Source organism: Zalophus californianus, chromosome 3, assembly GCF_009762305.2.
Source record: "Zalophus californianus isolate mZalCal1 chromosome 3, mZalCal1.pri.v2, whole genome shotgun sequence".
Classification (NCBI taxonomy): Eukaryota; Metazoa; Chordata; class Mammalia; order Carnivora; family Otariidae; genus Zalophus; species Zalophus californianus.
Genome location: NC_045597.1, coordinates 194,386,780 through 194,403,192, shown reverse-complemented (window position 1 = coordinate 194,403,192; position 16,413 = coordinate 194,386,780). Strand labels below are relative to the sequence as shown.

The 16,413-nt window shown below is 59.7% G+C and overlaps 1 protein-coding gene across 1 annotated transcript; it reads left to right on the top strand.

Annotated features, from left to right (window-relative positions):
* The first annotated feature begins 4,567 nt into the window (after positions 1 to 4,567).
* On the top strand, positions 4,568 to 12,568 carry MAB21L4 (mab-21 like 4). The gene is made up of 5 exons (XM_035726832.1): positions 4,568 to 5,165; positions 7,747 to 7,972; positions 9,661 to 9,814; positions 10,859 to 11,215; positions 12,087 to 12,568. The coding sequence occupies exons 1-5, from the start codon at positions 4,682 to 4,684 to the stop codon at positions 12,177 to 12,179; spliced, it is 1,314 nt and encodes a 437-aa protein (XP_035582725.1). The 5' UTR covers positions 4,568 to 4,681; the 3' UTR covers positions 12,180 to 12,568.
* Positions 12,569 to 16,413: the final 3,845 nt, after the last annotated feature.

Here is a 16,413-nt window from a genome sequence, read left to right as displayed (position 1 = left end):
CAGACCCGCAGGGCCCCTGGGCAGCGATGGGCGGGGGGCCAGGAGGGCAGCCCCTGGGACCCGGCGGACGAGGGGCAGCGATTTAACTCCTGTGCTCTGTGCCTCTCATGTCCGGCGACCCCACAGAAGATGCCTTCAAGAAATCACCAGAAACCAAGGGGCAGCATAAGCCCACGTGCCACTGGTGCTCGGACGGTGGGGAGGCGCGCCCAGTGACAGGGATGTGGACGTGTGGGAGCCGCGGGGAAGCCGACGGCCAGAGCTGTCTCCTCACTCTGACCCCACCACGCGGGAAATCTCTGGGGGAAGGCTGGGCAGGGGGCCTGGCTGTGGCCACATCGGGTGCCTGAGAACCCCTCCTCCCAGGGCCTGGCTCCCTTCTCTGCAAGCCCCCCACCACTGGGATTGTCACTCCTGCCTAGCCGGTCCCCCCGCCAGGCGAGGGTCCTGTGTGGAAGCACGTGGGACCTTGCCTTCTCTGAGTCCTCCTTCCTGCTCTGTCGGTTAGCTCCTTGCCCCACCCCAGGCCGGACACATCCAGCAAACATCATCTCCTGCCGGTCAGTCAGTCAGACAGCGGCTCAGGGACAGCCCGGTGACCTGGGCTGCCATCAGCCGCGAGGGACTTGTTTCTCCCTCTCACAGTGGTTTTTAGTTTGCCAGCCCCCGCCTCTCCCCTGGGGCAGCCTTCCTGAGTGACCGCGGGCCTTGGTGCCCCACAGAGTACCTACGGCAGCTGCGGGGTCTGTGCCCTGAGGCCCGCAGCCCTGGACCAGAGGCCGGAGCCTGCTGGGGTAGGGACAGATGTGGAGGCTGAGGCCCGCGGCCCTGGACTGGAGGCTGGAGCCTGCTGGGACAGGAAGTGGGGCCTTCTCAGCAGGGCTCCAGGGAAGACCCCAGGGCTGGGAGCGCGGGCGGCACCTCATTTCCCAGCTGCCTCTGCAACCTTTCCAGGGTTGAGCAAGGAGAAGGAGTGCCAGGTATGGCAGACACACATATGGGGCCTGTTGGGCTTGAATATTCCACAGAAGCAACGAACGAGTACTCACAGCCACGTCCCCAGCTAGTCAGACATGCATGTCAGATTCTGTCCACCTTGACTGCGTGTCCTGCGTGTCGTCGGGCCGCAAACCAGAGTTAGGCCGTGACAGGGCTGCCGGTGACCACCAAGCTGCCGGTGACAGTGGGACCGCCGGCACCCTGGGAGCCAGGACCGGGTGTGTGCAGCCTGGCAAGCGTTGCTGTTCCAGCCTAAAGCCCACAGAAGCCACGTGTGGGAGGGACCCTCTGGGGCTGGCCACATTCAGACCACTCATTTCAGCAGCTCCCGTGTGAATGCCGCATGGGAACTTGCTGACCCACGGGGTGCATCATGCGGAAAGGGTTGCTGGTTCCTGGGTAGCTGGTGGCCAAGATGCTGTCGGTCGCTGTCAGAACGTGGCCGTGTCTTGGGAGCTCATTCCTCATCTCTCTGCCGAGGGCTCTGGGGCCAGGCCGGCCAGTGGCTCGCCCAGAGTCTCACGGACAGCACTCCTGGGCATGTCTTCTCTTGAGGTCTGACAGTTCTGTGTGTCCGTGAGCATGAGCAGCTTCCAACAGGTGTGCTGAGTGAGACCAGGAGGTCCTGGAGAGAACGGCCTGCCACTGGGCATAGAGGGAGGGGTCCCCCCAGGCACCTGGGGCTGGTTCAGACCTCGCCGACCCTTTCTGGGGATCACACTAGGCAGCTCGGGCAGCATCTGCTTTCACATCTGGAGGCTGGCCCAGAGCTGTGTCTGGTGGCGGTCCGGACAGGAAGGCCTGGGACACCTGAGCGGCAGCCCCATGCTCTCCGAGGGGGCTGATGAACACAGGAGCTGCGTGGCGGCCTCCTGGAAGACGTTCCAACACGCAGTCTGGCTGGGCGTGAAGCGTGGCCACTTCCCGGGCCCATGGACCTGTGACTATTACCAGGTAGAGAGTGAGCCCCAGGTGAGACGGGGTTGAGGATTGTGAGGTGGGATCGGCTGGGGCTGTGCCCGGAGCCCAACTGTCCTCCAGGGGTCTTTGTAAGGCCGAGGCACAGGACACGACACAGGCACACCGAAGGGGCCCCGGGGGGACGCCGGCACAGACGGGCCTGGAAGAGGCAGGAAGGATCCTCGCCAGAGGCGCTGGGGGGACCAGGGCCCTGCCACGCCCTGATCTGGGACTTCTGGCCCCAGGACCAGCAGAGAATAGGCTTATTCTAAGTGCCCCGAGCGTGGTGATCCGTCCCAGCACCCACTGGAGGCTCACCCACGGGCTTTGAGCGGCGCCCAGCCAGTATGGTCCCGCCAGACGATGCCCACGACGCCGAGGCCATGTGGGGTCCGCCGCCGGACTCCCACGGTCCACGTCGTGGGCTGTGCAGATCCCTCTTTTCCAGCACATCCGGGAACTCCACAAACACAGGCTCTGCACGCTTGCCCTGAGCTCTCTCGGGAGGTGTACGCTACACACACATGCGTTGGTTGTTGGCACATCTGCCAGCCAGCAAACTCCTTCACTGGCTGCCCGCCGCGCCGGTGCCCCTGCCCACCCCAGTCACTCACCGCTCCGACCGGGGGTCTACAGGCCACTGAATTCCGTGGCTCATCTGTGGTCAGACACTGCCGAGTGGTCCAGGGTGGCACCTGCTTCTTCTCTCCTGGCCCTGCCCTTGCAGGACACCGGGTATGAGGGGTCCGTGGGAAGTCCAAGGGCAGACACAGAGCTGCTGTGGGGCCTAGGGCCTGGCGCCCCGAGGAGCTGGGGACATGGAACGTGTGTCAGCGGAGAGTGGTGACGGAAACAGCGAGGGTGAGCTGACCAGCAGAGGGAGGGTGCGAGGGTGAGTGGCCTTGGGCACTTCGGAGTCACTGTCCCAGAGGAGGGAGCTGCCAGGGCCAAGGGGGAGAGCTCTCCAGACGACAGGGGGTGGGGTGCACAACATGCGGGCTGCCCCGAGCAGCGGAGGTCCCTGATGCGCCGTGCCCAGGGTGGGCACTTTGATAAGTGGGGCTGCCCGCTCTCGTGGGCCAATTCAGGATTGACCTGAGGTCCAGGGAAGCTGGAGGAACATGACATCACTGGGTCGCAGATGGTGGAGCCAAGGCACAGACCCCGGGCTCCGTGACCCAGGGCCGAGGTCAGGACAGCGGGACCCAGCTGCTCTGCAGCAACGCCCCTCCCTACAGAGTCCCATGAAGACTGAAGTGCCATGCAGAGTGTGTGGGGGGAACAGAACATGGTATGGGTGGGGTGGGAGGCAGGCCAAGGGCGTCAGGGTCCTTGACACTGAGTGGCTGCCCTGGGAGAGGGACAGACGTGCTCTGGGTAACCCCAGAGGACAGGATCGGGCCAGGTCTGAGGAGGGAAACCCGTCTCTTGTTTGACAGTGCTATGGGCTGCCCTGTGAGGTAGTGAGCTCCCCGTCCTGGGAGGTGGGGAATGAGAGACCCAGTTCCTGGGGCTTCCAAGCACCAGGAAGTGAGTGCCTTGGATCTAGGTTCTGCCTCCCGCTTTGGGTGTCTGAGGCCCGTGCGTGGGTGGAGGCGCAGGCTCCCTGAGGGCTGCAGGGTGGCATCTCCAGGATACCTTATTAGGGACTATCTCCAAGTTCACTGTTTGCAGACACTCTGGCGGGGGCACCCAGCGTACAAGGCCAGCCCAGCAGGGCCAAGGGTCAGCGGGGGCGGCTCCCCCCTGGCTGGTTGGGACTTGCCCGCCTGAGCAGGGAGACAGGCTGGGCCGGGCAGGGCTCCTGGTGTGGCGCTGGAGGGGGCCGGCAGGGCGAGGCTTTCCACCCCGTGAGGAGGAGCTGGGGAGACTTCCCCTAGAACCAGGCTCGCTCCAGCTGCAGACCCAGGTGGGTGCGGGCTCCCCCCGGGCTGAAGGCCCCACAGGGAGGGGGGCAGGCCACATGAGGGCCTGGGTTTGGGGGTTGGAAGGGCAGTGCTGAAGGGAGAGGAGGCAGGATTCACAGGCGGGCTGCAGGCGACCCTCCACCTGGGAGGCTCCCTGCTTTCCGGGCACAGGTGCCTGAGTGGAATGCTGAGGTTGCTGAGGGAGCACAGCCCCCCGCCCTGCCCTCCAGGCTCCTCAGAGGCAGCTGCAGCAGGGCTCCCACACTGGGGTCTGGGGAGGCCACCACCCGGCCTCACCTTTGTCATCTGAGCAATGGGGCTGCCATGTGTCTTCCCCCAACCTGGTGGGGAGGCCGCATGCTACAGAGCTGGGGATGGGGGGCACCAGGAACAGCCCCCCACCCCAGCTCCAGGACAGCACAGCGGGAGGTGGCCGGGCCCTGGGAGGGGCAGCAGTCTGACTGTGGTATTTCTCCAGGGCTGTCCTGAGCCTGAGTGTGCCTTGGGCCTGAGAGGCGGAGTCCGTGTGACAGAAGGGAGGAGCCGAGGCGGGGTGGTGACCAGGCCCCGCCCCCTGCCCAAGGCTGCCAGTGACATTCCTAATTGTTGGTGACTGACTCACCCCCACTTCAAAGGCCAGGCCAGGCTCAGCTATTTAGCCCTGTGGCCGAGCTCTGGAATTCTGTTCTGCGGGGAGCGGGGAGCTGGGGCCCCACCTGAGGACCTGCTCCTCAGCTGGGCAGGTGCCTCCTCCTGTGCACACAGCCAGCCTCAGCGCAGTCCTCCCAAGCTGCCCCTGTGCCCTGGCCCCAGCCATGGCTGTGCAGGTACCCCTGTGGCACCACTACCTGCAGGCCATCCGCTCGAGGGGGGCGCCCCGGGTGCAGGACTACCAGCGTGCGGAGAACGTGCTGCTCACGCTGCTGGAGCGCGTGCATGAGCTGGACCCTCGCTTCCTCGTGGACTACTCCCGTGATCTGGAGGCCTTCCAGTTTGCCCTGCGCTCCTCGGAGGACCCAGTGGACATGGAGGTGCCCCTGTGGGTGGACGCTGAGGCCCTCCTGGTTGAAGAGTGGGGGGCCGCTGAGGCAGGGGGTGGCCCCGCGTCCTGCCGCCTGGGTGTCTCCAGGGAAGGGGCCAGCCTGGAGCAGTGGATGGCTGAGGACATCTCTAGCGTCTCTTCGGAGGGTAGTGGCAAGTGCTGTGGCCACATTGTACCCAGCAAGGTCCTGCTTGTCCTCAAGGACCTTCTGGTGGCGGCCATTGTGCACTGCAAGCACCAGAGCTTCATCACACCAGGTAGCCACCAAACGACTGTGGGCACACGTGTGATGGCAGGGCGTGCGTGCATGTGTGCGTGTGTGCGTGTGCACGTGTGTGTGAACAGGCTGGTCTCTCGGTGTGTGTGTCAGGGCACACGAGTTGAGGGATGCTCCTCTGAGGTCCTTTCTGGCTCCAAACACTTCTAAGAGGACGGGTCATGCGTTTCCATGTCACCTGATGATTTTGGTGGTCACAGTGTACTGGCTGTTACTTGTGAAAGAGCTAGAAACGACACACCCGCTGGGGCAATGTTTTCCCGCTGACCTGCTGGATGCGGGTCCGGCCACAGGTCTGGGCAGGTGCTTCTGTTGTCAGTCTCAGGTGTCCTTACAGATGACCCTGTGTGCAGCACCCAGTCGGGCGGCACTGGGAAGGCGGTGTGTGCGTATACAGGATTCCAGACACGTGTGCATAGTGAGTGTGTGCAGGTGGAAGTGTGCATGCATGCGAGTATGTGGATGTGTGTGCATACGTGCACAGTTTTGTTTCAGTGTATGGTCTGGTGGCCACTTGGTGTCCTGGGCCCTGAGCAGGCTCTGTGCTGGAGTCCGGCCTCAGTGTCTCATCCGGGTGCCTTCTTGGCATGACCAGGGTGCTGAGCCCCTGGGGGGCAGGGCTCCTGGCTGGACCACCGAGTGGTGGGCTTCTGTCCAGCAGGGGCTGCCTGCACTTTGAGAGCCCTGGAAAGAGGCACCGCCGGTGTGGGGTTCAGGACAGCAGGGCGTCCTCCCCGGGACCAGAGCAAAGACATCGGGTTGTCCTGGCAGGGCATGAGGACCAAAACAGAATGTCCTGCCTCTCTTGGGAGGGACAGGCCCATGGTGGCGGCTGGTCCTTGCGTCTGCCATGATGCCAGAGGATGGGGGTGGTCAGCCCACCTCAGGGACAGTGACCCGCCCCGGGCTGCTCAGAGCGGCCTCTGGATGGACTTCCAACACTCAGAGGGGACAACTTCTAGCCCTGGCCCCTCCCCAGAACTGCCTGGTGACCTGGGGCCAGTGGCCACCTTTGTAGGGCAGCCGGAGCCTGTCGTTAGGCACGCCTAGAGCCCCGGCCCCTTCCACGTCTTTTCTGCTCATCTTCTGAACCTCTCAATTACTGCAGGGCCATGTCTGTCCGCTGCCATGACCTCACATGGTCATTCCCACCTGGCCCTGTCCCCTGCAGGCCCTGTGCCCTCCTGGGAGACAGACCCACCTGTGGGGGTGTGCCCAGCCCTGGGCCGTCCGGCGCACTCTGAGCTGCCCCTCTCCACTGTCCCTGGGTCCCCACCACCCTCGGCTTCCAGGCTGAGAAAGCAGAGGAGCCTGGGAGCCACACCCGGGGGCCGCCTGAGTCTGGCACGCAGGGAAATTCCAGGCATTGCTTCCTGACACTTACCTTAAAAGGGAAGCACAGCAGCTCCAGGTGACAAGGTCCAGGCTGCTCTCACTGGGAAACAAACCGGTGAGACCAGGCTGGGGGCTAAGGCAGGGAGTGGCTGTGACAGGCTGCGGGTGTGGCTGGCTGCCTTCCAAGCCACCTCCGTGGACAGAATTTGGGACCAATGGTAGATAAGGAAATGAAGCCACCAACAGTAGCTCAAACTCTGAATTGGGGGGGGGGGGGCAGGGATCACTGAACTCCCTTCTTCCTTTAACTGATAGGGAAACTGAAGCTTTCTTCCTTTAACTGATGGGGAAACTGAGGCTCATGGGGGAGGATGGAGTGGCCCAGGTGGCAGGACCTAACTCTGGGCTAGGTCCCAAGAAGTGGCCCAAGAACTACCCTATAGGAGATTGGGGGGAGGGGTCTGCATAAAGGGGAGCCAGGCTCCTTCCTACAAGACCCCCAGTGCTGCGGATGGGCCAGGGTGGGACAGTGGGGGAACGCAGATCCCAAGCTTAGTCCCTGTGGAGACCTTTCTCCATTGCATATATTGGGGACTCCCTTTGGGACATGTCTCCCCGATGGCTGGTCCCTGACCTCTGGCCAGCACCCTCACTGGGCGGTGCTGAGGGAGGGGAGGGGAGACTGCTCTGAATCCAGGGTTGGCTGGCGCTGGTCAGGGCCAGTGATATGAGTGTCCCCCACACTGTGCAGCTTCGCTTCCTTTCTCTGTGGTATTCATGTTTTTTGGGGGAAGGGACAACTGAAGCAGAAGCCCAGAGGGCCCGGGTCATACCAGAGTACCCCTACCACCCCAGCCCCCAGCCCCATCACCCTTGGGATGTCCCCTCCTGGGTGGTGTGGGGGCCTTGGGTTAGGGGAGCGGCACGGGGCTACATCTGAGTGGTGAGGGGGCAGGAAATATCTTTACTCCGGTGTGCCATCTGGGATGTGGTTCTGGGGACCCAGGCTGTGGAGTGGAACCAGGGAGGGCAGACTCACTCACCATCAGCTCTCGGATCCAGGCCCTCCTGGGTGCTGGACTCCAAGCACACTCGTCCGACACCAGGCCTTCAGGGACACGTGTGTTACTCCTGGGCCATCCTGGGCCATCCTTCACCTCCCCAGCCCCTTCTGCGAGGTGTGAGGGGTAGCTTGAGGTGGGCACTCCAGGGCACGGTCGTTGCAGGATCTCTGAACGTGGACAGCCTGAGGGAGGGGGAGCTCCATCTGTCCTTGCTGGTGTCCAGTGGCTGGAGAACCATCCGCTTCAACGTTGTGCCCGTGGTACGGAGAAAGCACAGGGTGCCCGCCCTGGAAGGGGCCCAGCTGATGCATGGGTTCCCTGAAGGCAGCTTGAGAAGGATCATCAGCCAAGAGGTGGCCCTGGTACCAGCCGGTGCCCAGCACTGGAGGTAGGACACAGCTCCTGGGGTCTGTGGGGTCCTGGGGAGCCTGCAGGAAGGGGGCTGCCACTCCACTGTCGCCCTCACTCTGAGCAGGGAGTTCTGTGGGGGTGCCCCTCCCCCCCGCAGGGATCGGATGTCACTGGGGTCTCTCTGGGGGCGGGGGGATGTGGGATCTGGCCAGAATGCTCACTCCCCACTGCCGGCTTCACCCCCCTCGGAGCTACAGGGCGGGTGGAGCTGTGCCCCCGACCCACGTGAAGAGTGTGCCAGGGCAGGCTGTGAGGAGAGAGGAGGAGAAACTGGGAAATGCAGGAGGCTGTCCCGGAGGGGACCCTCACAACCCAGCGCGACTCCTTTGTTTCGGGTGGGAAAGCAGCAAAGAGAACGGTGACGTGTCCAGGTCAAACAGGTTCCTGGAGCAGTTGGGAGGGGGCCCCACACAGTGAGGGTGACCAGAGGAATTTGCTAGCAGCTTCCCAGACATATGGTGTGTCCCCCACCTGTGGCACTTAGCTGCAGGTCCCCCGTCCCCGCCTGGCCCTGGAGCCCCAGCAGCCCCCTGTAGGCCCCCAGTCTCCATCCCCTCATTGAAGTGCTGAGGCCCCTTCCTCACTCGCACCTGCAGGGAAAGGGAGACCCCGAGTTGGTGTCTGTGAGAGATGGAGAGAGTAGGGGGCACGGGGCAGAGGCTGAGCTGCCCTTGAGACCCCAAACCAAGGGCAGTAGAATGAGCCCCCTCCAGCTCTGACATGGCCTCAACAGCACCTTGCAGGCAGGGTCGCTGTGATTTGAGCTGGGTGACCCGCCCCACCAGCTCCCACCCCTGGGGCAGAGCTTCTGGGAACAGCGCACTGGGTTGAAGTGGGGGGGGGGTGGCTCTCACAGGTAATTCTTGGACGTGGATGACATTCATCCAGCTGGTTATGCCCTCCCGTGGTTTTCTGCCCCCAGTGAAAGGCTCCACTGAGTGCCTGTGAGCCCCACAGCCCAAGCAGGACTTTGTCTGGGCTTGTGAGAAGGAAGGGAGGGGGGCTGAGTGTTCACATGTACAGGTCAACAGGGAATGGCCTATCCCATGTCCCTCCAACCAGACTCTGGGTGTGCAGGTGGATGGCCATCCGGGACTGAGACTCCACAGAAGAGGGGGGCCCATGGGGCACTGGCCTCAGGTTCCACCCCTTTGGTGGCTCAGCAAGCACATGGTGAGCACCACGGGTGTACAATGCCCCATGAAATGCCCCGAGCTCTTGCGTGGCTGCCCAGGGAAGGCTGGACTTCCCAAATGGGGCATGGAGTGGACGTGTCAGCCTGAGGACCAGGACTGCTGGCCCACCCTGGGCAGGGCAGAGTGGCACCTTCCTATCCACACAAAAGGGCCAAGATGGCCTGGAGGTTTCCTACACTCCATGTTCTAGGGCCTGGGTGTCTCCATGAAAACCGACCCTTCACATTTGACTGCCTAAAAAGTGCAGGCCTGGGAAACAGAAACATGGGGGGGTGGTGCTGGGTGCAACAGGCTGGCCCCTGTCGTGGCCTGGACCACGCTGTAAGGCTCATGAGCTTCTGCTCCCAGGGAGGCCACAGAAGCTGGAGGCTTTCCTTTCTGGGCATAAGCTATGGGTGCAGGCTGCCCCTTGATACCTGGCTGAGGCCATGATGCTGACCGACTGTGGTGTGCCTGTCCTGGCTCCCAGGGTCTCCACTGATTACCTGCTCACCAGGCTGCTCGCTGCACTGGGCTCCTTCCCGGGCCACCGCCTGGACAGCCTCTCCATCCTGGACCGGGTCAACCGCGAGAGCTGGCGCAATGGCGGCCAGAGCCCCGGCCTGACCTTCCACCACCTGAAGGTGCTCATGGGGGGCTCTCGGGCGCACTGGGCCCTGGCAGCTGTGAAGGTTACCGGCCGGGGATCCCCCCTCTGAGAGGAAGCAGCCCCCTCCTGCAGCTCTTGGCTGCTCACCGGGGCTGCTGGGACATGGCTGGAGCTGTGTCCTCCTCAGTCTGTGTGACCATCAGGTGCTGAGAAGAGCAGGGGAAGGCAGGGCCAGGGGCACAAGGCAGTGAAGGGGGGGCAGATGGGGTCTCTACCCCTAGTGAGCCATGTTGGGGGGGTCGGTGGAGTGCTGCTCCGTGACGGGAGCTGGGGGCTGGGAGGGGGTGGTGGGCCGACCTGGCATGGGAGCTCCCTCTGACCCACTCCCCACCCCTTGCAGGCCTCCACCCACCTCTGAGGGGTTGCCACCTACTGGGGTGGACCCTTGGGGTCTGGCACACAGTGGCTCCTGAGCCCCACAGGAGCTAGGGATGGTGGAGGCTGGTGGGAGGAGGGGTCATGCCTTGCCTACAGCAAGGCAGCTGTGTGGCAGGGGAGGGGCCCCTGGCTGCGGGGCTCAGGGCCAGGGGGAGGAGAGGGTGCCTGGTGCAGCCAGGAAGCTCCATTCTTACAGCTTTGCCACACACTAGGGCCAGGACAGTGCCCCGGGGTAGGGCTCTTTGGGTCAGGCTGCAGTGCACAGTAGGAGATCATCGGAGGGGAGTGGGGGCATGAGGCAAGGGAGCAGAGAAGGCATAGAAGCCTCAGAATCTCCTGAGGGGGGTCGTGGGGTGGGAGGCTGGGTGGGGGCAGGGTCCCTCTGAGCCCGGACTCAGTGGCAGTGCCTCGGGCAGTCGGGGAGGTGCCAGGATGGAGGCAGCGGGTGGGGAGGAGCTGAGACACACACTTGGGACATCCAGGGGAGGCATGAAGTGTGTGGGGGGGGTGCTGGTGGGACAGGGGCTTCCAAGGGGGACGGCCTTGACGAGGGACCAGGTGTGAGGGCGGCGGGAAGCCAGGTGGGGCAGGCGGACGGCAGCAAGGGGGCCGGGGCCCTGACCGCACGGTCCTGCCGCAGACCGTGTTGCTGTGGGCCTCGGTGCTCTTCCCGGAGGCGGAGGACTGGGCAGAGCTGCAGGGCGCCGTGTACCGGCTGCTGGTGGTCCTGCTCTGCTGTCTGGCCACCAGGAACCTGCCGCACTTCCTCTACCCCGAGTGGAACCTGCTTAAGGACGCCGGCCTGGACCTCAACTCCCTGTACCAGCGTGTGGAGCACTTTGCCAGCCAGCCGGAGGCCTCCCTGCGCATCCACGTCACCCACCTGGGCCGCAGCCCCCCCCCACGCATCGGCCACGGGGTCAAGGCACTTCTGCAGCTGCCGGCTAGCAACCCGGCCTACTGGGCCACGGCCTACTTTGACGTCCTGCTGGACAAGGTGGGCATGGCAGGCTGAGGGGTGTCTCAGTCGGGCCCAGGGGGCATGCCCGTGGGGACAGAGCCCTGACCTACTCCCCCAGGGTCAGGAGCTGAAGGAAGCCTGGGCAGGTCGGTCGGGGGAAGGTGGAACATCTGGAGGTCAGATGGGCCACGAGTGCCCCTTGCCCGCTAGTGCCCCAGGAAGCCAGGGTAGCGGGTCTGAGCCAGCCTCTGTTACCCACCAGAACCGCCCCCAAAGCCACACACGACAAGGGTTCAAACCCCACCTGCCTACCCTGGGACTCCGTTCCTCATGAAGGGGTGTGGCTATCCCTGGGCCTCACAGGGACAGTTTCCTGCTGCGTCCCTGGACTCAGGCGTCCCGTGCCGCGTCCTTAGGAGTCTGCGTGCTGTGGCCAACCCCTCAGGGGTTGCCTGACTGCTCTGCCAGCTGGCCCTCCTTGAGCCCCCAGTGTTCTGCCAGCTCTGTTAAGCCCTCTCCTCCCCTGCTCCCACCGAGCCCACTCCTGCTCCTTTCCCCCAGGGCCGACCCCCACCCTCACCTGAAGAGCCAACACGGTCTCCTTCCGGGGCACATGGGGGCTGGAAGGATGAAAGCAAGAGGGGTGATACCTGCTCAGCCCTCCCCAAGCACCTGGTGGGCCTCCTCTGTGTCAGGCCCATCTGGGGAAGACACCTGCGTGTGAAGAAGGGCCCCTGGAGGAGAGGGCTCTGGGTGGGTCCACGCTTGGGGAGGACTGTGCAGGCAGAGACCCAGAGGCAGGAAGTGCTGGCGGTCACGGGGCACGTGTGGTCCCACACAGTGTCCAGGGCCCTGTGATGGCGCCCAGACAGCTCCGTGACCCCTCTGTGCCCCACCCCATCTGCAGTTCCAGGTCTTCCACATCCAGGATAAGGATCGGATCTTGGCCATGCAGAGCATCTTCTGGAAGACCAAGACTCTGGACAGTGAGGAATGCTGAGCTGCCTTCCCCTGACTCTCAGTCTTGACCGCCCACGGCCTGGCTGCAAAGGCCCCACGGAGGCCATTTGGGGAAGAGAATGGGCTTCACCTTGAGGCAGGTGGTGGGGGGTAGAGATGTCCACAGGGACCACCTCAGACTGTCCAGGGATGGCCTCATGGGAGTCTGAGTGTGCTGGGCAGCAGGCCTCCGGGAGTAGCTGCCTGATCCCCCGAGGACCTGGGATGAAGGTGCCTTGTGTTTCACCAGATGTGCGTTGATCCATTCAGTGTGATTTCATCAGACTCGCAAAACCAGGCATCTGCATGAGACCTGGAGCTCAACAGCTTGTCCCCACCTGTGTCACATGCTACTCTGTGGCAATGAAATACTATATATCCGACCTTGAATAAATTAACACACTAGATATACACAGTGGGGATGGTACTTACCACTTTCTGTATATCTACGTGGAGAATATTTCCCCGGGAAACAGAAGTAAAAGAAGCTAGTGTGCAGACAATTTCCAACTTTCTCCATTCCCTGCAAGTGACCACCCTCTTCCCAAGTGTCCCCACCTTCTAGTTCATAGAGGAAACTGAAGCCGACAGAGGGGACGCCTGGAGCTCCCTCTGCCAACCCAGGGCCAGTCCCGTCACCGTGGTGGTACCTCCTCTCCTGTGTAAGGTGGCATCTCCCGGCATCTGACACCACCCCTCCATCTGTCCTTACTGCTCCATTTCCCCACTCCACATTCTCTCATCAGCCCGTGGCAGCCAGCCTGCAGCCCCTTCCCCACTGAGCTCTCACGTGAGAGGCCCAGTGACCTTCACGTGGCCCAGCCTAGGAGACATTTTCTTCCTTCCACCCTCTTTGCCTCTCAGTGACATTCATTCCTCAGCTTCTGAGCTGCAGCCCACACCCTGGCTCCTGGAAAGGGGCCTGCAATCCCATGGCAAGTGCACGTAGCAGCATCTTCCCCAACCTCTTAAGTTTCCTATGGCCATAGGCCAGAATAGCCACACACGTAGGAGTGGAAATGCAAGATCCTTGGAAGACTATGGGATTCAGGGCCTGAGCTGACCCTAACACAGGGGGACACAAAATGCCATTAGGGTGGAGGCTTGCAGAACACAGAACCTTGGTCCAATCTGATTCACAGTGGGTACAAATTGTCCAGGCCTACCCTGTGATCATTTCCTCAGTATCTGAGTATGTATCAGGACGTCTGTTCTTAGCAGGTGTAAGAGCCTTAATGATAGGAAAGGCCATGGCGAAGACTTCAAAAGCACTTCTTTTCTCATGGCCAAAATAGTCTAGCAAAACATACTGTATCCCAGGGACAATAACAGAACTTAGCATCACCCCTCAAGACCCTAATTCACCAGTATGACCTTAGCAAAAATCAGATGAATCAAAAATGAGATACTTAGGTATAATCCAACAAAATATGTAAAACATCTATCTGAGGAAAACTACAAAACTCTGATGAACAAAATCAAAGAAGAGGTAAATAAATGGATATTCCATGTCCATAGATATATGTCAAGATGTCAGTTCTCCCCAACTTGCCCTATACGTTCAATGCAATCCCAATTCCAGTAAGCTACTCTGTGGATATTGACAAACGGATTCTAAAGTTGTGGAGAGAGACAAAAGACTCTCTCAGAATAGCCAACGTGACACTGAAGGAGGAGAAGAGAGCTGGAGGACTGACAGTACCCCCGACTTCAAGACTTCCTATAAAACTACAGGCATCGTGACAGTGTCATGTTAGTAAAACAACAGACAAATAGATCAGTGGGATAGACCCATACAAATATAACCAATTGATCTCTGACGGAGGAGCAACAGCAATACAATGGGGCAAAAATAGTCTTTGCCACAAATAGTGCTGGAAGAACCAGACATGCACATGCAAAATGATGAATCTAGACACAGACTGTACACCCTTCTCAAAGATTAACTGAAAATGGATCATGACATAAATGTAAAGCAAAAAACTATAAAATTCCTGGAAGATAACATAGGAGAACACCTAGATGACCCTGGGTGTGGTGATGACGTTTTAGCTACAACACCAGAGGCACGGTCCGTGAGAGAAAGACTCAGTCAGCTGAACTTCACTGAAATTAAAATCTCCTGCTCTCCGAAAGATGATGTCAAGAGAGTAAGACAAGCCACAGACTGGGAGAAAATATTTGCAAGAGACACATCTGACAAATGATTGCTATCCAGAATATATATTTAAAAAAATTTTTTTAAACACAAGAAAGCAAACAACCTGATTTAAAAATGGGCCAAAGATCTTAGCACACACCTTGCCAAAGAGGATATACAGATGGCAAAGAAACACATGAAAAGATGCTCCGCATCATATGTCATCGGGGACATGCACACGAGAACGACGAGAAACCTCTACAGGCTGACAGTGGCCAAAGTCTGGAGCACTGACGACATCAAGTGCTGGCAAGGACGTGGGGCAGCCGGAACTCTTGTTCACTGCTGGTGGGAATGCAAAATGGCAGCCACTTGGAAGGCAGTTTGATGGTTTCTCACAAAACTAATCTCACTTTTAGCATGTGATCCAGCAATTGCATTCCTTGGTATTTACCCAAAGGAGCTGAAAACTCATGTCTGCACAAAACCTGCAATGACTATTTATAGCAGCTATATTAACAAATAATCACTCAAACTTGGAAGCAGCTAAGATGTCCTTCAGTAGGTGAATGGATAAATGAGCTGGTCCATCCAGACACGGGGATATTATTCAGCGCTAAAAAGAAATGTGCTGTCGACCCATGAAAAGACGTGGAGGTACTCAAATGCTTATTACTAAGTGAAAGAAGCCAATTTGAGAAGGTGATATTCTGTAGAATTCCAACTCTGACATACTGGAAAAGACAAAATTACAGAGACAGTAGAAAGATCAGTGGTTGCCAAGGGTGAGGAGGGAGGGGTGAACAGGTGAAGCACGGAGGAATTTTAGGGCAGTGGAAATACTCCGCATGATGCCATACGGTTGGATACATGTCATTACACATTTGTCCAAACCCGTAGAGTACATGACACCAAGAGTGAGCCCTAATGTGAACGATGGGTTTGGGGTGATGATGATGTATCGATGTGGGTTCATCAGTTATAACACATGTACCATCTGCTGAGGGATGTTGGTCACAGGGGAGGCTGTGCACATGTGGGGGCAGGGGGGTCTATGGGAGATCTCTATAACTTCCTCTCAATTTTGCTAGGTATCTAAAACTGCCTCCAAAAATAAAGTCTTCAAAAATACAATACATTTAAAATGTTTTGAATCAATGGGGTCGTGGTGAATGACAGCAGATTCTAGAAACTGGACCAAGCTGTAGCTTGTCACCAAGGTGCACTGCGGGGTGTTACAGACTTAGTGGAAGAGGCTGGCACAGGCTGCGGACAGCGCTACATGGCAGCGCATCTGTGGAATGCATGCCTTCCAAGTCCCATGGGAGAGGGAGTTAGAAACAATTTGTGTTCACTTGGAAGAGGCAACGACATGAGGTCATGGTCTTGCCCCAGGCTGAGGTTGACCCGCTGGCTCTGGTCATGATATAGGCCTCATGGGCCTTCATCACCTGGACGAGTCCTGCTGAGTATCTTGCTGGCTCACGATATTGATGACATCATGGTGATAAGACCTGAGGAGCATTGACTGGCAAGTGTTTTGGATGCCTCATAAGACGCTTTTATTCCAAAGGGTGGGAGACAAATGTCACCGTCTCAGGGTCTGTGTTGTAGCTGAAGGTTTGAGACCCTCAGTGGTCTGGGCATGCCAAGACATTGCTTCTAAGGAATAGCAGGAATTTTTATACCGTGCCCCACCTACCATGATAAATAAGGGCAGTGCGACATGGGTCCTGCTGGCTTTTGCAGATAGCACGCACCTCACTTGGAATGTCCGTGCATCGGGTGACTCAGAGCCTGTTAGTTCTGAGTGGGGCCAGAGTGCAGGTGGGTTCTTTGGCAGGTTTGTGCCACCATACAAACATGGCTCATGACGGTAGCCCTGGGAGAGGGGGACACCACATAGCATCTCCGAAAACCCCGACGTGCAAGCCTGCTTCATCTGCAGCAGAGAACCACTCACCTTTCCGAATATCTGTCATGAAACTGGGCCGCAGTGGGGAAAGAGCCCCTGACCACGGGACCCTCGGTGGCAGTGGGATCTGAGCTGCCCATCACGAGCCAAGTATTACAGAGGGACCTCACCTGTGCAGCG